The following is a 21,910-nucleotide window of genomic DNA, read 5'->3' on the forward strand; positions in this document are numbered from 1 at the left end:
TTCAGGACATGGAGCTCTTTGCTCCTGCTCCCTCCAGACGCTGAAGCCCCGGAGGGCGGCGCCCCGAGGGCTCCCGGGGGTGCACACACCATGCTCTCCCTGTGGCGAGGTCCTGACACCGTCTGCACGACACACCGTGGGGCCGTGAGCCACCTCATTCTCCAGCAAGTTCCTCTTCTCCCTTTCAGGCACTGCCGCCTTTGTCGCTGTCACTTTGGGGAGGCCGCCAGGAATGGGGCTCCTGGGCTCTGCCTTCTCACTGTGTCTCCTGGGTGGTCCCAGAGGCTTTTCCCAGTGTGCACTTTGGGGACCGAAATAGAATGTGGGCTCCAAGCCCCCACCTCTGTTGCGTGTCCCCACGTCTCTCGCCACCTCGTGCCTGTGGTCCATCTCAACGCCAGCTCTGTGCTCCGTAACCCGGGCTGCCTGTGCCACTCACCTTGCACCACTCAAGTGCCACCACGGCCCCCAGAAATGTGGCCCAGGGTTGCCACTATTCCTGGTCGCACAGAAATACTTAATGAGCAAGTTCATGGCTGTCAGGCAGACAATGGACATCTGTGAGGTTGGGAAGGGAATAAATACAGAAGCCAGGGTGGAGATATCGGACGTGGTGAAGCATAAGTGGTTAGCCGGGGAGCGGCTGTGGTCTCTTCCTTCCTCCCCGGTGACCTCGTCTCCGGCTCTGTGGCTGCCCTGGGCAGCCCTGTCGCCTTCCGCTGTCACCCTGTGGCCTTCCCAGCTCTGCAATGCTGAACAAATCTAAGCCCTAGCCTATTCTTGCCATACCCCCTTCACAGTGACCCTGACACCTTGCAGCAACCGTAGGTGCACCCGCGTCCATCCATCCTGGATGCTCCCAGGAGTTCAGAGCCATCACAGCCAGCGCTCATGTAGCCCTTTCTAAATGTGTGCATGGGGAGGTGGAGGATCCCCGACAGCAGCCACATCTAGCTCTTCCCGTGGTCTCCTTGTGGTATTAGCCACGCCCCCGGGGCGTGCTGACAAGAACGGGCTTGCTGTGCGGGATGCCAGGCTTGGTGGGGTCCCCAGCTCTGCATCAGCAGTCTCCTAAGGAGAGAGAATTTACCCCATGAGTCACGGTCACCCCCCGCACACTGGAGCGTTCTAAGGAAACCAGTGGCTGGCATGCTCCCGTAGGAGCAGAGGGCAGCAAGAGGGGATGAGGAGGAACGAGCTGCCCGGGCATGTGGGGGGAGAAGGGGCACAGGCTCCTCCCATAAGAGGGTGTGCCTCGGTTACAGCTGTCATTCATTTTCAAGAGATACGGGAGCTCAGAGGAATCGGCAAGCTAAATTTCCGCTCCGCGGTCTTGGACTTGTCGTTTGGTTTGTCTTAATGAAAACCTCAGAGTCGGGTAGGACAGCACGAGTTAGCACGGCTTCCCTGGAGTCCTGATGGCAGTGAGTGTCAGAAGACTTTGAGCTATTTCTGCTCTTTGACCCAGTAAGGCCGCTTCTGGAAATCTATCCTAAAGCAACCATCTGCCAGGCACAAGGTGCACACTCGCACACACATTTTAGGAAAAAACAGGCTAATGTCAACACGGTCCAGACTAGGGAAAACCCCAAGTCATCTACGTGCCGCGTGGCTCCATATGAGAAAGACAGGTTCATGCTGAAGTGGACCCGTGCTGATCGGCTGGGGCTCCGAGCACAGACTGCATTCCCACTGCCTGCCGGCACCTGCACCCTGCCCCTGCCACCTGCAGTGTGGCACTCGCTTGTGCAGGGGCTTGATAATGGTCCTTGTTCACGGGATCCGTGTGAGAGGACAGGTGAGCCCACCTCCCACGCTCACCACAGGGCTTGGTCCAGAGCCAGCTGCATCCAGCTGCTGCCAGTGAGGAAGTCGTAGGAGCCTGGCGGAGGTGCTCCCACTCTTTCCTGAGGGAGACGTTGGAGTTCCAAAACAGAGCAACACATGATGTCAGTTCTGAAACACACACACATGTATGTACATACACACATGCACATGTGTGCATACACGCATGTGCACGTATGTGCACACAAACTCATGGGTATACATACAAGCACATGCATGCACACATGCCATGCACACACATGCATATACACACACAAGAGGACTTCAAAAAGTTTGTGAGAAATGGAGCTAAAACTGCATAATTTGCCTGCATTTTTTTTTCAAGTACCTGCATGCACACACTTATGTTTATGTATACATGGAACAAATAGGAAGAGTTGAAAGAAAAAACAGAACAGGGTATCAGCACGTCACAGTGGCTACTTCTTGGCATAATGGGTCAAGGTTGAGTCCTTTTATTTTTATGCTTTTTGTCTGATATAAATGTGTGTGGTTTACAACTTGCCAAAAACCACGTAAACACAGGCAAGGCTCTGCCAGCAGAATGTGGAGGTCAGTGTCCCCTTCAATGCCCACCCACACGTCGCCCTCGCAACATCACACCCAGGAGAGGTGGGAGACTTCACCACGGGGGCCTCCTGTTAGCCCAGGCCCTGGGAGAGGAGACCCACATCCCTGAGCCAGACGGGCTGCTTCCGTTTTTCTCTCCAGGGAGCGATTCCGCTGGGTCCAGCATGTACCACTGGCTGGTGCAGAGCTCGTGGGGACACTTGAGACACCTTGCCTGTGGTGTGGCGCTCCTGATCCACAGCCCCGGCTCGTGGCTTTGTCAGAGTCCGCGGCCCCCTGACTCCGACCCGTATCCCCGCCGCTACCTCACCACCCATCCCTGACTCAGCTCCGACGGCCTCCTCAGTGTTGCAGGAGATTGTGTGCAGGACTCTCAGACCCCACATGTCCCACGCAGCATGGGAACTCCTCCCGGGAAAGCCGCTTCCTCCAGGGTGCCCTCCCAGGGAGCAGCGGCACCCAGGACCCAGCGCTCTGCAGCCGAAACCTGGGTCTGCTCCTTCGCCCCCAGCGCCATTGGTGCTGCCTCGGCCGTGCTCCGGGCATCGTTCTGAGACGTCTTAGAGGGACTTCAGCGATGCGGCAGTAGCACCCTCTTTCCTCATGTCGCTTACATCATAACTGGGCAGCCACTCAGTGTGTGTTGAAACAGCACACTCCTAAATGAAACGTATTAAGACAGAAGGGCCTTGAGTTCTCTCCTTATTTTCCACACATCTGTAACACTTCGTGATCTTTAAAACAAACCAAAAAGAAGAGGAAAATAGGGACTTTTATTTTTTATAAAGATTTTATTTAATAAGTATAAATTTCATGGGTACAGCTTTAGGAATATAGCAGTTCTTCCCCCTATACCTGCCCTCCCACCCCCACTCCCATCCCACCTCCTACTCCCTCTCCCATCCCATTCTTCATTAAAATTCATTTTTAATTGTCTTATATACAGATCAACTCTATACTAAGTAAAGATTTCAACAGTTTGCACCCACACAGACACACAAAGTATAAAGTACTGTTTGAAGACTAGTTTAACCATTAATTCTTATAGTACAACACATGAAGGACAGAGATCCTACATGGGGAGTAAGTGCACAGTGACTCCTGTTCTTGATTTAACAATTGACACTCTTATTTATGACGTCAGTAATCACCCGAGGCTCTTGTCATGGGCAGCCAAGGCTATGGAAGCCCTTGGTGTCCACAAACTCCATAGGTATTTAGACAAGGCCATAAGCAAAGTGGAAGTTCTCTCCTCCCTTCAGAGAAAGGTACCTCCTTCTTTGATGGCCTCTTCTTTCCAGTGGGATCTCACTCACAGAGAGCCTTCATATAGATCATTTTTTGCCACAGTGTTTTGGCTTTCCATGCCTAAAATGCTCTCAGGGGGTTTTAGCCAGATTCTGAGGCCAGAGTGCTCTTTAGGGCATTTGTCATTCTATGTGTCTTCTGTGTGGCCTGCTTTCCATGTTGGATCATTTTCCTTTTTGATTCTAACTATTGTTATTAGCAGACACCTGATCTTAAAATAGGGGCTTTTAAACCTGTCTAAATTATCCTAATACAAACACCTATAGTTACATAGTCATAAATATTTCAAATTAGTGGCCGCTCTCGTGCTAGGTTTATAATTGTAAAATGAGATAGTGCTGAAGCAATTAGTTGCGTAATTTGGCAAGAAAAAAAGGAATGAGGAGACAATGGGTGAAACTGAAGAACAGAGCACATTCAGTGTTATGTGGAATTCAAAGAAACTTCCTCCACTTGAATTACTTAGAGAACCCAGAAACAGTTCTGTACCTACAACGTCATACAAATAGCATCCTCTTAGCATCAGTCTTGGATCTACATCCCAGAAAACCGCTAGCAAGGAGGGGAGGGAGCAAGTATAGCACACACCAAGTGCGTCCTGAAACGGGCGGATGTTTGTCCCAGCGGTCAGGATGCCACTTGGGACACCCACGTCCCACATTGCAGCCCCTGGGTCCAAGTCCTATCCCCACTCTCACTTCCAGCTCCTGCCTGGGAGGCAGCAATAGCTCAAGTAGTTGGGTCACTGCCACCCGCGTGGAGACCCAGATGGAGTTCCAGAGTTCTGGCTTTGACCTGATCCAGCCCTGGCTGTTGCAGGCTTTGGGGGAGTAACCAGTGGATTTGGTCAATCTGTCTCTCTATTTCTCTCTCTCTCTCCCCTTCAAATGAATTCTGTGTGTGTGTATGTATATAATAGCTTTATTTTTTCCAAATGAAAAGTATATATGGCTTTAAAATGAGGTCCTCACAGAGGGGACTTTCTACCATGCTAGCAAGGCCCTGTTCTGGGGCTGCGAGAACACTGGAATCACTCAGATCTTGGTTATACCTCAGGCTCCACCATTTCAAGGCGCATCCCCTGGAGAACCGTCTTGAGCAGAGCGAGGCCCTCCCCCTCGTGTTTAGGATGGGTGGGGGGGGGCAGCACAGGTGTATACAGGGAGGGTAACCTCTAGTCTGAGGGGTGTGTGGGGCAGCACAGGTGTATACAGGGAGGGTAACCTCTAGTCTGAGGGGTGTGTGGGGCAGCACAGGTGTATACAGGGAGGGTAACCTCTAGTCTGAGGGGTGTGGGGCAGCACAAGTGTATACAGGGAGGGTAACCTCTAGTCTGAGGGGTGTGGGGCAGCACAGGTGTATACAGGGAGGGTAACCTCTAGTCTGAGGGGTGTGGGGCAGCACAGGTGTATACAGGGAGGGTAACCTCTAGTCTGAGGGGTGTGGGGCAGCACAGGTGTATACAGGGAGGGTAACCTCTAGTCTGAGGGGTGTGGGGGGGGACAGCACAGGTGTATACAGGGAGGGTAACCTCTAGTCTGAGGGGTGTGTGGGGCAGCACAGGTGTATACAGGGAGGGTAACCTCTAGTCTGAGGGGTGTGGGGCAGCACAGGTGTATACAGGGAGGGTAACCTCTAGTCTGAGGGGTGTGGGGGGGACAGCACAGGTGTATACAGGGAGGGTAACCTCTAGTCTGAGGGGTGTGGGGGGCAGCACAGGTGTATACAGGGAGGGTAACCTCTAGTCTGAGGGGTGTGGGGGGCAGCACAGGTGTATACAGGGAGGGTAACCTCTAGTCTGAGGGGTGTGGGGGGCAGCACAGGTGTATACAGGGAGGGTAACCTCTAGTCTGAGGGGTGTGTGAGGCAGCACAGGTGTATACAGGGAGGGTAACCTCTAGTCTGAGGGGTGTGGGGCAGCACAGGTGTATACAGGGAGGGTAACCTCTAGTCTGAGGGGTGTGTGGGGGGGCACAGGTGTATACAGGGAGGGTAACCTCTAGTCTGAGGGGTGTGGGGGGGGCAGCACAGGTGTATACAGGGAGGGTAACCTCTAGTCTGAGGGGTGTGGGGCAGCACAGGTGTATACAGGGAGGGTAACCTCTAGTCTGAGGGGTGTGGGGGGGGACAGCACAGGTGTATACAGGGAGGGTAACCTCTAGTCTGAGGGGTGTGTGGGGCAGCACAGGTGTATACAGGGAGGGTAACCTCTAGTCTGAGGGGTGTGGGGCAGCACAGGTGTATACAGGGAGGGTAACCTCTAGTCTGAGGGGTGTGGGGCAGCACAGGTGTATACAGGGAGGGTAACCTCTAGTCTGAGGGGTGTGTGGGGCAGCACAGGTGTATACAGGGAGGGTAACCTCTAGTCTGAGGGGTGTGGGGGGGGCAGCACAGGTGTATACAGGGAGGGTAACCTCTAGTCTGAGGGGTGTGGGGGGGGGACAGCACAGGTGTATACAGGGAGGGTAACCTCTAGTCTGAGGTGTGTGGGGCAGCACAGGTGTATACAGGGAGGATAACCTCTAGTCTGAGGGGTGTGTGGGGCAGCACAGGTGTATACAGGGAGGGTAACCTCTAGTCTGAGGGGTGTGTGGGGCAGCACAGGTGTATACAGGGAGGGTAACCTCTAGTCTGAGGGGTGTGGGGCAGCACAGGTGTATACAGGGAGGGTAACCTCTAGTCTGAGGGGTGTGTGGGGGGGCACAGGTGTATACAGGGAGGGTAACCTCTAGTCTGAGGGGTGTGGGGCAGCACAGGTGTATACAGGGAGGGTAACCTCTAGTCTGAGGGGTGTGGGGGGGACAGCACAGGTGTATACAGGGAGGGTAACCTCTAGTCTGAGGGGTGTGGGGGGCAGCACAGGTGTATACAGGGAGGGTAACCTCTAGTCTGAGGGGTGTGGGGCAGCACAGATGTATACAGGGAGGGTAACCTCTAGTCTGAGGGGTGTGTGGGGCAGCACAGGTGTATACAGGGAGGGTAACCTCTAGTCTGAGGGGTGTGGGGGGCAGCACAGGTGTATACAGGGAGGGTAACATCTAGTCTGAGGGGTGTGTGGGGCAGCACAGGTGTATACAGGGAGGGTAACCTCTAGTCTGAGGGGTGTGGGGGGGGACAGCACAGGTGTATACAGGGAGGGTAACCTCTAGTCTGAGGGGTGTGGGGGGCAGCACAGGTGTATACAGGGAGGGTAACCTCTAGTCTGAGGGGTGTGGGGGGGGGACAGCACAGGTGTATACAGGGAGGGTAACCTCTAGTCTGAGGGGTGTGGGGCAGCACAGGTGTATACAGGGAGGGTAACCTCTAGTCTGAGGGGTGTGGGGCAGCACAAGTGTATACAGGGAGGGTAACCTCTAGTCTGAGGGGTGTGGGGCAGCACAGGTGTATACGGGGAGGGTAACCTCTACTCTGAGGGGTGTGGGGCAGCACAGGTGTATACAGGGAGGGTAACCTCTAGTCTGAGGGGTGTGGGGGGGGCGGCACAGGTGTATACAGGGAGGGTAACCTCTAGTCTGAGGGGTGTGGGGCAGCACAGGTGTATACGGGGAGGGTAACCTCTAGTCTGAGGGGTGTGGGGGGGGCAGCACAGGTGTATACAGGGAGGGTAACCTCTAGTCTGAGGGGTGTGGGGGGGGCAGCACAGGTGTATACAGGGAGGGTAACCTCTAGTCTGAGGGGTGTGTGGGGCAGCACAGGTGTATACAGGGAGGGTAACCTCTAGTCTGAGGGGTGTGTGGGGCAGCACAGGTGTATACAGGGAGGGTAACCTCTAGTCTGAGGGGTGTGGGGGGGGCAGCACAGGTGTATACAGGGAGGGTAACCTCTAGTCTGAGGGGTGTGTGGGGCAGCACAGGTGTATACAGGGAGGGTAACCTCTAGTCTGAGGGGTGTGGGGTGGGCAGCACAGGTGTATACAGGGAGGGTAACCTCTAGTCTGAGGGGTGTGTGGGGCAGCACAGGTGTATACAGGGAGGGTAACCTCTAGTCTGAGGGGTGTGGGGGGCAGCACAGGTGTATACAGGGAGGGTAACCTCTAGTCTGAGGGGTGTGGGGCAGCACAGGTGTATACAGGGAGGGTAACCTCTAGTCTGAGGGGTGTGGGGGGCAGCACAGGTGTATACAGGGAGGGTAACCTCTAGTCTGAGGGGTGTGTGGGGCAGCACAGGTGTATACAGGGAGGGTAACCTCTAGTCTGAGGGGTGTGGGGCAGCACAGATGTATACAGGGAGGGTAACCTCTAGTCTGAGGGGTGTGGGGCAGCACAGGTGTATACAGGGAGGGTAACATCTAGTCTGAGGGGTGTGGGGCAGCACAGGTGTATACAGGGAGGGTAACATCTAGTCTGAGGGGTGTGGGGCAGCACAGGTGTATACAGGGAGGGTAACCTCTAGTCTGAGGGGTGTGGGGGGGGACAGCACAGGTGTATACAGGGAGGGTAACCTCTAGTCTGAGGGGTGTGGGGCAGCACAGGTGTATACAGGGAGGGTAACCTCTAGTCTGAGGGGTGTGTGGGGCAGCACAGGTGTATACAGGGAGGGTAACCTCTAGTCTGAGGGGTGTGGGGCAGCACAGGTGTATACAGGGAGGGTAACCTCTAGTCTGAGGGGTGTGGGGCAGCACAAGTGTATACAGGGAGGGTAACCTCTAGTCTGAGGGGTGTGGGGCAGCACAGGTGTATACAGGGAGGGTAACCTCTAGTCTGAGGGGTGTGGGGGGGGGACAGCACAGGTGTATACAGGGAGGGTAACCTCTAGTCTGAGGGGTGTGGGGCAGCACAGGTGTATACAGGGAGGGTAACCTCTAGTCTGAGGGGTGTGTGGGGGGGCACAGGTGTATACAGGGAGGGTAACCTCTAGTCTGAGGGGTGTGTGGGGCAGCACAGGTGTATACAGGGAGGGTAACCTCTAGTCTGAGGGGTGTGGGGCAGCACAGGTGTATACGGGGAGGGTAACCTCTAGTCTGAGGGGTGTGTGGGGGGGCACAGGTGTATACAGGGAGGGTAACCTCTAGTCTGAGGGGTGTGGGGGGGCAGCACAGGTGTATACAGGGAGGGTAACCTCTAGTCTGAGGGGTGTGGGGCAGCACAGGTGTATACAGGGAGGGTAACCTCTAGTCTGAGGGGTGTGGGGCAGCACAGGTGTATACAGGGAGGGTAACCTCTAGTCTGAGGGGTGTGGGGCAGCACAGGTGTATACAGGGAGGGTAACCTCTAGTCTGAGGGGTGTGTGGGGCAGCACAGGTGTATACAGGGAGGGTAACCTCTAGTCTGAGGGGTGTGTGCGGCAGCACAGATGTATACAGGGAGGGTAACATCTAGTCTGAGGGGTGTGTGGGGCAGCACAGGTGTATACAGGGAGGGTAACCTCTAGTCTGAGGGGTGTGGGGGGGGGCAGCACAGGTGTATACAGGGAGGGTAACCTCTAGTCTGAGGGGTGTGGGGCAGCAGAGGTATATACAGGGAGGGTAACCTCTAGTCTGAGGGGTGTGGGGCAGCACAGGTGTATACAGGGAGGGTAACCTCTAGTCTGAGGGGTGTGGGGCAGCACAGGTGTATACAGGGAGGGTAACCTCTAGTCTGAGGGGTGTGTGGGGGGGCACAGGTGTATACAGGGAGGGTAACCTCTAGTCTGAGGGGTGTGTGGGGCAGCACAGGTGTATACAGGGAGGGTAACCTCTAGTCTGAGGGGTGTGGGGGGGGCAGCACAGGTGTATACAGGGAGGGTAACCTCTAGTCTGAGGGGTGTGTGGGGCAGCACAGGTGTATACAGGGAGGGTAACCTCTAGTCTGAGGGGTGTGGGGGGGGCAGCACAGGTGTATACAGGGAGGGTAACCTCTAGTCTGAGGGGTGTGGGGGGGGCAGCACAGGTGTATACAGGGAGGGTAACCTCTAGTCTGAGGGGTGTGTGGGGCAGCACAGGTGTATACAGGGAGGGTAACCTCTAGTCTGAGGGGTGTGGGGCAGCACAGGTGTATACAGGGAGGGTAACCTCTAGTCTGAGGGGTGTGTGGGGCAGCACAGGTGTATACAGGGAGGGTAACCTCTAGTCTGAGGGGTGTGGGGGGGGCAGCACAGGTGTATACAGGGAGGGTAACCTCTAGTCTGAGGGGTGTGTGGGGCAGCACAGGTGTATACAGGGAGGGTAACCTCTAGTCTGAGGGGTGTGGGGCAGCACAGATGTATACAGGGAGGGTAACATCTAGTCTGAGGGGTGTGTGGGGCAGCACAGGTGTATACAGGGAGGGTAACCTCTAGTCTGAGGGGTGTGGGGGGGGCAGCACAGGTGTATACAGGGAGGGTAACCTCTAGTCTGAGGGGTGTGTGGGGCAGCACAGGTGTATACAGGGAGGGTAACCTCTAGTCTGAGGGGTGTGGGGCAGCACAGGTGTATACAGGGAGGGTAACCTCTAGTCTGAGGGGTGTGGGGGGGCAGCACAGGTGTATACAGGGAGGGTAACCTCTAGTCTGAGGGGTGTGGGGGGGGCAGCACAGGTGTATACAGGGAGGGTAACCTCTAGTCTGAGGGGTGTGGGGGGGGGACAGCACAGGTGTATACAGGGAGGGTAACCTCTAGTCTGAGGGGTGTGTGGGGCAGCACAGGTGTATACAGGGAGGGTAACCTCTAGTCTGAGGGGTGTGGGGCAGCACAGATGTATACAGGGAGGGTAACCTCTAGTCTGAGGGGTGTGGGGCAGCACAGGTGTATACAGGGAGGGTAACCTCTAGTCTGAGGGGTGTGGGGCAGCACAGGTGTATACAGGGAGGGTAACATCTAGTCTGAGGGGTGTGGGGCAGCACAGGTGTATACAGGGAGGGTAACCTCTAGTCTGAGGGGTGTGGGGGGGGACAGCACAGGTGTATACAGGGAGGGTAACCTCTAGTCTGAGGGGTGTGGGGCAGCACAGGTGTATACAGGGAGGGTAACCTCTAGTCTGAGGTATGTGTGTGGGGCAGCACAGGTGTATACAGGGAGGGTAACCTCTAGTCTGAGGGGTGTGTGGGGGGGCACAGGTGTATACAGGGAGGGTAACCTCTAGTCTGAGGGGTGTGGGGGGGCAGCACAGGTGTATACAGGGAGGGTAACCTCTAGTCTGAGGGGTGTGGGGCAGCACAGGTGTATACAGGAAGGGTAACCTCTAGTCTGAGGGGTGTGGGGCAGCACAGGTGTATACAGGGAGGGTAACCTCTAGTCTGAGGTGTGTGGGGCAGCACAGGTGTATACAGGGAGGGTAACCTCTAGTCTGAGGGGTGTGTGGGGCAGCACAGGTGTATACAGGGAGGGTAACCTCTAGTCTGAGGGGTGTGGGGGGGGGCAGCACAGGTGTATACAGGGAGGGTAACCTCTAGTCTGAGGGGTGTGGGGCAGCACAAGTGTATACAGGGAGGGTAACCTCTAGTCTGAGGAGTGTGGGGCAGCACAGGTGTATACAGGGAGGGTAACCTCTAGTCTGAGGGGTGTGGGGGGGGGACAGCACAGGTGTATACAGGGAGGGTAACCTCTAGTCTGAGGGGTGTGGGGCAGCACAGGTGTATACAGGGAGGGCAACCTCTAGTCTGAGGGGTGTGTGGGGCAGCACAGGTGTATACAGGGAGGGTAACCTCTAGTCTGAGGGGTGTGTGGGGCAGCACAGGTGTATACAGGGAGGGTAACCTCTAGTCTGAGGGGTGTGGGGCAGCACAGGTGTATACGGGGAGGGTAACCTCTAGTCTGAGGGGTGTGTGGGGGGGCACAGGTGTATACAGGGAGGGTAACCTCTAGTCTGAGGGGTGTGGGGGGGCAGCACAGGTGTATACAGGGAGGGTAACCTCTAGTCTGAGGGGTGTGTGGGGCAGCACAGGTGTATACAGGGAGGGTAACCTCTAGTCTGAGGGGTGTGGGGCAGCACAGGTGTATACAGGGAGGGTAACCTCTAGTCTGAGGGGTGTGGGGGGGGCAGCACAGGTGTATACAGGGAGGGTAACCTCTAGTCTGAGGGGTGTGTGGGGCAGCACAGGTGTATACAGGGAGGGTAACCTCTAGTCTAAGGGGTGTGAGGGCAGCACAGATGTATACAGGGAGGGTAACATCTAGTCTGAGGGGTGTGTGGGGCAGCACAGGTGTATACAGGGAGGGTAACCTCTAGTCTGAGGGGTGTGGGGGGGGGCAGCACAGGTGTATACAGGGAGGGTAACCTCTAGTCTGAGGGGTGTGGGGCAGCACAGGTATATACAGGGAGGGTAACCTCTAGTCTGAGGGGTGTGGGGCAGCACAGGTGTATACAAGGAGGGTAACCTCTAGTCTGAGGGGTGTGGGGGACAGCACAGGTGTATACAGGGAGGGTAACCTCTAGTCTGAGGGGTGTGGGGGGGGCAGCACAGGTGTATACAGGGAGGGTAACCTCTAGTCTGAGGGGTGTGTGGGGCAGCACAGGTGTATACAGGGAGGGTAACCTCTAGTCTGAGGGGTGTGGGGGGGCAGCACAGGTGTATACAGGGAGGGTAACCTCTAGTCTGAGGGGTGTGGGGGGGGCAGCACAGGTGTATACAGGGAGGGTAACCTCTAGTCTGAGGGGTGTGGGGGGCAGCACAGGTGTATACAGGGAGGGTAACCTCTAGTCTGAGGGGTGTGGGGCAGCACAGGTGTATACAGGGAGGGTAACCTCTAGTCTGAGGGGTGTGTGGGGCAGCACAGGTGTATACAGGGAGGGTAACCTCTAGTCTGAGGGGTGTGGGGGGGGCAGCACAGGTGTATACAGGGAGGGTAACCTCTAGTCTGAGGGGTGTGTGGGGCAGCACAGGTGTATACAGGGAGGGTAACCTCTAGTCTGAGGGGTGTGGGGCAGCACAGATGTATACAGGGAGGGTAACATCTAGTCTGAGGGGTGTGTGGGGCAGCACAGGTGTATACAGGGAGGGTAACCTCTAGTCTGAGGGGTGTGGGGGGGGCAGCACAGGTGTATACAGGGAGGGTAACCTCTAGTCTGAGGGGTGTGTGGGGCAGCACAGGTGTATACAGGGAGGGTAACCTCTAGTCTGAGGGGTGTGGGGCAGCACAGGTGTATACAGGGAGGGTAACCTCTAGTCTGAGGGGTGTGGGGGGGCAGCACAGGTGTATACAGGGAGGGTAACCTCTAGTCTGAGGGGTGTGGGGGGGCAGCACAGGTGTATACAGGGAGGGTAACCTCTAGTCTGAGGGGTGTGGGGGGGGGACAGCACAGGTGTATACAGGGAGGGTAACCTCTAGTCTGAGGGGTGTGGGGCAGCACAGGTGTATACAGGGAGGGTAACCTCTAGTCTGAGGGGTGTGTGGGGGGCAGCACAGGTGTATACAGGGAGGGTAACCTCTAGTCTGAGGGGTGTGTGGGGCAGCACAGGTGTATACAGGGAGGGTAACCTCTAGTCTGAGGGGTGTGGGGGGCAGCACAGGTGTATACAGGGAGGGTAACCTCTAGTCTGAGGGGTGTGGGGCAGCACAGGTGTATACAGGGAGGGTAACCTCTAGTCTGAGGGGTGTGGGGGGCAGCACAGGTGTATACAGGGAGGGTAACCTCTAGTCTGAGGGGTGTGTGGGGCAGCACAGGTGTATACAGGGAGGGTAACCTCTAGTCTGAGGGGTGTGGGGCAGCACAGATGTATACAGGGAGGGTAACCTCTAGTCTGAGGGGTGTGGGGCAGCACAGGTGTATACAGGGAGGGTAACCTCTAGTCTGAGGGGTGTGGGGCAGCACAGGTGTATACAGGGAGGGTAACATCTAGTCTGAGGGGTGTGGGGCAGCACAGGTGTATACAGGGAGGGTAACCTCTAGTCTGAGGGGTGTGGGGGGGGACAGCACAGGTGTATACAGGGAGGGTAACCTCTAGTCTGAGGGGTGTGGGGCAGCACAGGTGTATACAGGGAGGGTAACCTCTAGTCTGAGGGGTGTGTGGGGCAGCACAGGTGTATACAGGGAGGGTAACCTCTAGCCTGAGGGGTGTGTGGGGGGGCACAGGTGTATACAGGGAGGGTAACCTCTAGTCTGAGGGGTGTGGGGGGGGCAGCACAGGTGTATACAGGGAGGGTAACCTCTAGTCTGAGGGGTGTGGGGCAGCACAGGTGTATACAGGGAGGGTAACCTCTAGTCTGAGGGGTGTGGGGCAGCACAGGTGTATACAGGGAGGGTAACCTCTAGTCTGAGGGGTGTGTGGGGCAGCACAGGTGTATACAGGGAGGGTAACCTCTAGTCTGAGGGGTGTGTGGGGCAGCACAGGTGTATACAGGGAGGGTAACCTCTAGTCTGAGGGGTGTGGGGCAGCACAGGTGTATACAGGGAGGGTAACCTCTAGTCTGAGGGGTGTGGGGCAGCACAAGTGTATACAGGGAGGGTAACCTCTAGTCTGAGGGGTGTGGGGCAGCACAGGTGTATACAGGGAGGGTAACCTCTAGTCTGAGGGGTGTGGGGGGGGGGACAGCACAGGTGTATACAGGGAGGGTAACCTCTAGTCTGAGGGGTGTGGGGCAGCACAGGTGTATACAGGGAGGGTAACCTCTAGTCTGAGGGGTGTGTGGGGCAGCACAGGTGTATACAGGGAGGGTAACCTCTAGTCTGAGGGGTGTGTGGGGCAGCACAGGTGTATACAGGGAGGGTAACCTCTAGTCTGAGGGGTGTGGGGCAGCACAGGTGTATACAGGGAGGGTAACCTCTAGTCTGAGGGGTGTGTGGGGGGGCACAGGTGTATACAGGGAGGGTAACCTCTAGTCTGAGGGGTGTGGGGGGGCAGCACAGGTGTATACAGGGAGGGTAACCTCTAGTCTGAGGGGTGTGTGGGGCAGCACAGGTGTATACAGGGAGGGTAACCTCTAGTCTGAGGGGTGTGGGGCAGCACAGGTGTATACAGGGAGGGTAACCTCTAGTCTGAGGGGTGTGGGGCAGTACAGGTGTATACAGGGAGGGTAACCTCTAGTCTGAGGGGTGTGTGTGGCAGCACAGGTGTATACAGGGAGGGTAACCTCTAGTCTGAGGGGTGTGTGGGGCAGCACAGATGTATACAGGGAGGGTAACATCTAGTCTGAGGGGTGTGTGGGGCAGCACAGGTGTATACAGGGAGGGTAACCTCTAGTCTGAGGGGTGTGGGGGGGGCAGCACAGGTGTATACAGGGAGGGTAACCTCTAGTCTGAGGGGTGTGGGGGGCAGCACAGGTGTATACAGGGAGGGTAACCTCTAGTCTGAGGGGTGTGGGGCAGCACAGGTATATACAGGGAGGGTAACCTCTAGTCTGAGGGGTGTGGGGCAGCACAGGTGTATACAAGGAGGGTAACCTCTAGTCTGAGGGGTGTGGGGGACAGCACAGGTGTATACAGGGAGGGTAACCTCTAGTCTGAGGGGTGTGGGGGGGGCAGCACAGGTGTATACAGGGAGGGTAACCTCTAGTCTGAGGGGTGTGTGGGGCAGCACAGGTGTATACAGGGAGGGCAACCTCTAGTCTGAGGGGTGTGGGGGGGCAGCACAGGTGTATACAGGGAGGGTAACCTCTAGTCTGAGGGGTGTGGGGGGGCAGCACAGGTGTATACAGGGAGGGTAACCTCTAGTCTGAGGGGTGTGGGGGGGGCACAGGTGTATACAGGGAGGGTAACCTCTAGTCTGAGGGGTGTGGGGCAGCACAGGTGTATACAGGGAGGGTAACCTCTAGTCTGAGGGGTGTGTGGGGCAGCACAGGTGTATACAGGGAGGGTAACCTCTAGTCTGAGGGGCGTGGGGGGGGCAGCACAGGTGTATACAGGGAGGGTAACCTCTAGTCTGAGGGGTGTGGGGCAGCACAGGTGTATACAGGGAGGGTAACCTCTAGTCTGAGGGGTGTGTGGGGCAGCACAGGTGTATACAGGGAGGGTAACCTCTAGTCTGAGGGGTGTGGGGGCAGCACAGGTGTATACAGGGAGGGTAACCTCTAGTCTGAGGGGTGTGTGGGGCAGCACAGGTGTATACAGGGAGGGTAACCTCTAGTCTGAGGGGTGTGTGGGGCAGCACAGGTGTATACAGGGAGGGTAACCTCTAGTCTGAGGGGTGTGTGGGGCAGCACAGGTGTATACAGGGAGGGTAACCTCTAGTCTGAGGGGTGTGGGGGCAGCACAGGTGTATACAGGGAGGGTAACCTCTAGTCTGAGGTGTGTGGGGCAGCACAGATGTATACAGGGAGGGTAACATCTAGTCTGAGGGGTGTGTGGGGCAGCACAGGTGTATACAGGGAGGGTAACCTCTAGTCTGAGGGGTGTGGGGGGGGGCAGCACAGGTGTATACAGGGAGGGTAACCTCTAGTCTGAGGGGTGTGGGGCAGCACAGGTGTATACAGGGAGGGTAACCTCTAGTCTGAGGGGTGTGTGGGGCAGCACAGGTGTATACAGGGAGGGTAACCTCTAGTCTGAGGGGTGTGGGGCAGCACAGGTGTATACAGGGAGGGTAACCTCTAGTCTGAGGGGTGTGGGGGGGCAGCACAGGTGTATACAGGGAGGGTAACCTCTAGTCTGAGGGGTGTGGGGGGGGCAGCACAGGTGTATACAGGGAGGGTAACCTCTAGTCTGAGGGGTGTGGGGGGGCAGCACAGGTGTATACAGGGAGGGTAACCTCTAGTCTGAGGGGTGTGTGGGGCAGCACAGGTGTATACAGGGAGGGTAACCTCTAGTCTGAGGGGTGTGGGGGCAGCACAGGTGTATACAGGGAGGGTAACCTCTAGTCTGAGGGGTGTGGGGCAGCACAGATGTATACAGGGAGGGTAACATCTAGTCTGAGGGGTGTGTGGGGCAGCCCAGGTGTATACAGGGAGGGTAACCTCTAGTCTGAGGGGTGTGGGGGGGGCAGCACAGGTGTATACAGGGAGGGTAACCTCTAGTCTGAGGGGTGTGGGGGGGCAGCACAGGTGTATACAGGGAGGGTAACCTCTAGTCTGAGGGGTGTGGGGGGGGCAGCACAGGTGTATACAGGGAGGGTAACCTCTAGTCTGAGGGGTGTGGGGGGGGGACAGCACAGGTGTATACAGGGAGGGTAACCTCTAGTCTGAGGGGTGTGGGGCAGCACAGGTGTATACAGGGAGGGTAACCTCTAGTCTGAGGGGTGTGTGGGGCAGCACAGGTGTATACAGGGAGGGTAACCTCTAGTCTGAGGGGTGTGTGGGGCAGCACAGGTGTATACAGGGAGGGTAACCTCTAGTCTGAGGGGTGTGGGGCAGCACAGGTGTATACAGGGAGGGTAACCTCTAGTCTGAGGGGTGTGTGGGGGGGCACAGGTGTATACAGGGAGGGTAACCTCTAGTCTGAGGGGTGTGGGGGGGGCAGCACAGGTGTATACAGGGAGGGTAACATCTAGTCTGAGGGGTGTGTGGGGCAGCACAGGTGTATACAGGGAGGGTAACCTCTAGTCTGAGGGGTGTGGGGGGCAGCACAGGTGTATACAGGGAGGGTAACCTCTAGTCTGAGGGGTGTGGGGGGGGCAGCACAGGTGTATACAGGGAGGGTAACCTCTAGTCTGAGGGGTGTGTGGGGCAGCACAGGTGTATACAGGGAGGGTAACCTCTAGTCTGAGGGGTGTGGGGCAGCACAGGTGTATACAGGGAGGGTAACCTCTAGTCTGAAGGGTGTGGGGCAGCACAGGTGTATACAGGAAGGGTAACGTCTATGCAGCATCTACCTGCTGTGCTTCCATTCAGTCGTCCCCTAACCCACGTCCTGACTTCAGAGCTGCGTCCAGAACCTTCTCATTTGTCGCTCGTGGCTCAGGTGCCCTCTGCCACTGCCTCACCTGCGATCACCCACTCAGAAAGAGATTTCCCATCTGGCGCGTTGGCGTGGGAGTGAGCCCCTCCCAACACACGCCGTCTGTGACCCCAGCGGGCTGTGTCCTTTGTCCCCACAGGAGGATGCATGCACATGAAGTGTCCGCAGTCCCAGTGCCGGCTTGAGTGGTGCTGGCACTGCGGCTGCGAGTGGAACCGCACCTGCATGGGCGACCACTGGTTCGACGTGTAGCCGGGCCGGTGACTGGAGGAGCACGGCGTCCTGCCTTCGTCCACGGCGCCTGCCTTTTACACACACGCACACACACATGTGCGCACACGTGCACACCCTCACACCCCCATGTGCACAAACCCCAATGTGCACACACACCCATGTGTGCACACGTGCACACCCTCACACCCCCATGTGCACTCACATGTAGATGCACACACGCACACACCCATGTGCACACACACACGTGCACACCCTCACACACCCTTGTGCACACACATAGATACGCACACATGCACACACACCCATGTGCACACACACGCCGACGCATACACACACGTACCCACCCACACTCACGTTCTTTCTATAGCAGCATGTAGCAGCTCCTGGTCCCGGTGACCACGTCCTGCTGACGAGGTATCGTCAGGCCTCAGGATCACGTGGCTGCCGGAGCACAGATTAGAGAGAGTGCAGAGGGGGAGGCGGCTATCGCGAGAGGGTCATCTTGGACAGAAAGGCTGTGGGTGACAGAAATTACATTTCCTGCGTTGGGCTGTCAGCGATCACCATGAAGGAAAGTCGTCCCGGGGACTGCTTGCCCGGGCTCTCTGTGACACGGGCTGTGGCGCAATCTCAAACACACACTCATGGCTTTGAGAGCAGTGTTCTCATTTCAGTCTTCACACAGTCTGTTCCCAGAGAACCCCAGGCAATAGTCAAAAACATCTGTTTACCCCCAGAAGCCTATCTTTACAAATTACACTGATGACACACCAACGGCGGAGAATCGACCTTCCAGCTCGGTGAGGAGTTCTGGAAGTTCCTTTGTGGAATGTTTAAAGGGCAGGAAAGAAGTCAAAACTTAACAATCTTTCCTTCACTCCATTACTGGCGGCTTTAGAAAGAATTGTCACAAAATGCAGAGTGTGGTCCGAGGCCTCACTGTGCACGTAGTGTGCCCACGGAGGGGACGCTGTCCGGAGCTCTTTCCTATTCAGCACCAACAGACATGCAGGCCAGTAGTCAGACTCTTTCAAGAAGAGCCCTTCTGGGGCTGTCAACACGCACAGGTGCCCATGGCTCCCGGTCAGAAGGGCCCACACTGCCCCCTGGAGGCCCGCCCTGTCCCTGTGCACACCTGCCTTGTCCCCATGCACACCCGTGCTGTCCCATGCACACCCGCACTGTCCCCATGCACACACCCGCCCTGTCCCCATGCACACCCACGCTGTCAACATGCACAGGTGCCCATGGCTCCGGGTCAGAAGGGCCCACACTGCCCTCTGGAGGCCCGTCCTGTCCCCGTGCACGCCTGCCTTGTCCCCATGCACACCCGCCCTGTCCCCATGCACACCCTGTCCCCATGCACACCCACCCTGTCCCCGTGCACATCCGCCCTGTCCCCGTGCACACCCTGTCTTCATGCACACCCTGTCCCCATGCATACCCTGTCCCCATGCACACCCTGTCCCCGTGCACACACCCGCCCTGGCCCTGTGCACACCCTGTCCCTATGCACACCCACACTGTCTCTGTGCACACCCCGTGGGTTCCTCCAGGGACAGTCCTCTCTCAGGACTGTAAACACACACTCGATCCTGCCTGTTTACATGGATCGAACCCAAGTCTTGATCATATTTTAGGTTTTTGTGGTTTTTTTTTTTTTTTTTTTGAGGCATTTGTAACACATCTGAAGGGTCTACACGGACATGGCACTCCTCATTTTCCCTGATTGAGAAGGGCTGCCCTGCACGGCTCTGCCTGGCTGCCCAGAGAGGTGGCAGGCATGGCTGACACGTACTGAGGTCCCTTTTGGGTAGGGCCCTGGGTAGACACAGCGCCACGGGCCTTGCTGCGGGCACTCTCCAGGTCTTGCCTTCAGGACATCTCAGCCCACCTCATCCATTTCTCCCTGCCATGCGGGGACAATCCCGCCTGCCCCCAGCAGCGTGTCTCAGCAGCGTGGACAATCCATGTGGCTTCACCCACCAGGAAACCCCACTACAGCCACACAAGGGTCAGGCAGCATAGGGGCTGCAGGGGAATGGGGGAGACAGCAGGGTCTGTGTGGCCACTGGGCCTGGTCCCCGGACTCCACCACAGACAGAGCCCCGCCTTTTGTCACCAGCAATCCCAGACAGCCACGAGTCCTTACACTGGCCCTGGACGTGACAAATCATGCACGACCCTGGGTCACGCACACAGCACTTCTGTCACCATGGCCTTTCTGTCTGAGATGACCCTTTCGCAATAGCCGCCTCCCCCTCTACTGTGGGGGCCGGGTTCAGGAGCGGCTGGGCCATCCGGGGTGGCCTCTTGTCCCTGCCTGGTGGTGAGATTCTTCTCTTCCATCCCCTTCACAATGGACAGTGATGCTTAAAATAACTGCGAGAGAAAGGCCGCCACTGTCCGTGAGCACGAATCGCACACAATAGGAGTGTTTTCCGTGAGCGTGGAAGCTGTGCCAGACTGCGAATGCATCAGAACAGAAACAGAGTATCTGCGGTAGAATCTTTATCTGAAATGTGTGATGAGATTTCTGATGGCTGTGTCGAAGGTTGCACTCAAACTGACAATAAAAGAGCATCCAAAGAGCTTGGAGTCATCTTTGAAGATTTGTTTTCGACCTGCGTTGCCGGGGTGGGAGGCGTGTGGCCCCAGGGGCCTTGTTCTCGGCCTGGAAGAACTGCCTGGGGACAAGACGGCCATCTGTATCCCTGTTCTCAGCTCCGATCCCGCCGGGTGGGTTTCTATATTTAAAATGAGGTTATCACAATTTGAAAGCAAATCTTTGCTCAAAATACCTGACGGGTACTTTTGCCTAAAACGAGCGAACTTCTCTCATAAACGCTGGCGGGGCTTGCTGTCCTGGCGTTTGGGGACACTTTGGCGACTTCGCGTTGCTCTCAACACAGGTGCATTGATGCTGCATTTTCATGTATATTTAGCAGCCACACATTGTTACTGTCACAGCCCACATTGGAGTGATCTGGAATGGAACATTATTTTTTTTTTAATTTTTATGTTGTTGATTTGAAAGGCAGAGAGACCAGGAAAGAGGGAGAGAGCGCGCTCCTGTCTGCTGGTTTCAGTCCCCAAATGCCCACAACAACCAGGGCTGGGCCAGGCTATAGCCAGGAGCTGGGAACTCAGTCCGGGTCTCCCATGCGGGTGGCATGTGCTGCCTCCCCTGGTGCACATTTGCAGAGAGCTGGAGTCAGAGGCAGAGCCAGGACTCACACCCAGGCACCCTGATGTGGGACTCAGGGGCACCTTCCCCACCCACCGGGCCAACCCCTGCCTCTGAAATGGAATGTTCTCGGGAAGCTCCTCCACGTATGTGGAGCACGCGCCGAGGGGCCCTGGGTGCTCAACATCACGGAGAACGTGGAAGAAATCCCAAGGTTATGGGGCCGGAGTCCCTGGTATTGACAGAGCCGAGAGTGAGGTTTGTGGGTCCTGGGGCGGGGTGGGGAATGCCATCCCTACACCCACCTGTGGGCGAACTTTGCAGGGAGCAGCAGCATCGGCCTCATAGGGCTGCCCTGAGGAGTCCTTGAATCAGGGCACTCGGAATAGTGCCTAACACATAGTAAGCACTCGGCAGCTGTTCGCCGTCACTAATAAATGCACAAGTCAGCAGAAATGACAGAACAAACTAACAAAAAGCACAAAATCGACACAGCGTATTGGCAAACTCCAAATGAAAGCAGGACTGTCTGCACACTCGAAGGTCTAGCCGTATCACAGACGGGGAGCGGATGGCTCGCGCTGGGATTAAGTTGCCAGATCATCTCCCGCCTGGTCCCAGAGGTTTGCCTGGCGAGGTAAGTGGGGAGCTGTTTCCTAACCGTGCAGGTGTGGTGTGCTCAGAGGGCATCCATGGTAGAAGCTAAAGGGTTAACATGCAGAAGGACCAAGGGAAGCAGACCGTGGGTGCCACCAGCGCTCGGCATTTGGGGAGGAGGTGCAGCCCAACCCCCCCTACCCTTATGAGACCGCCCTGTTTTGGTTTGGCTTTTGAGAAAACCATACTTCATGATAACACCGAAGTTCTCCTCAGGTAGCCTGCTGTGAACCAACCGCCCAGGCACGAGTTTGCAGGAGCAAACCTGGAAAACCAGGAGCAGCCTGGATAACCACACACGAGGAAAGCAGGGGGAGTCGTCTGGGAAGGCCTGCGTGACCACAGATGGGTGGCTGTGGCCTCGCCCTCAGCAGTGTGGCCTGAGAAAA

General features: G+C 56.7%; 1 protein-coding gene across 7 annotated transcripts in view; it reads left to right on the forward strand.

Moving 5' to 3' along the window:
• PRKN (parkin RBR E3 ubiquitin protein ligase) overlaps window positions 1–20,268 on the forward strand; it is a 1,393,119-nt gene extending 1,372,851 nt beyond the window's left edge. For all 7 annotated transcript variants that reach the window (XM_051855168.3, XM_051855165.3, XM_089332480.1 and 4 more), the window contains one exon: window positions 17,583–20,268. In XM_051855168.3, coding sequence (XP_051711128.3) covers window positions 17,583–17,695 — 113 coding nt within the window. In that variant the 3' untranslated portion in view covers window positions 17,696–20,268. The remainder of the gene's footprint in view (window positions 1–17,582) is intronic.
• Window positions 20,269–21,910: the final 1,642 nt, after the last annotated feature.

Source organism: Oryctolagus cuniculus, chromosome 5 (assembly GCF_051225735.1).
Source record: "Oryctolagus cuniculus isolate XC-2025 breed Fujian yellow rabbit chromosome 5, ASM5122573v1, whole genome shotgun sequence".
Classification (NCBI taxonomy): Eukaryota; Metazoa; Chordata; class Mammalia; order Lagomorpha; family Leporidae; genus Oryctolagus; species Oryctolagus cuniculus.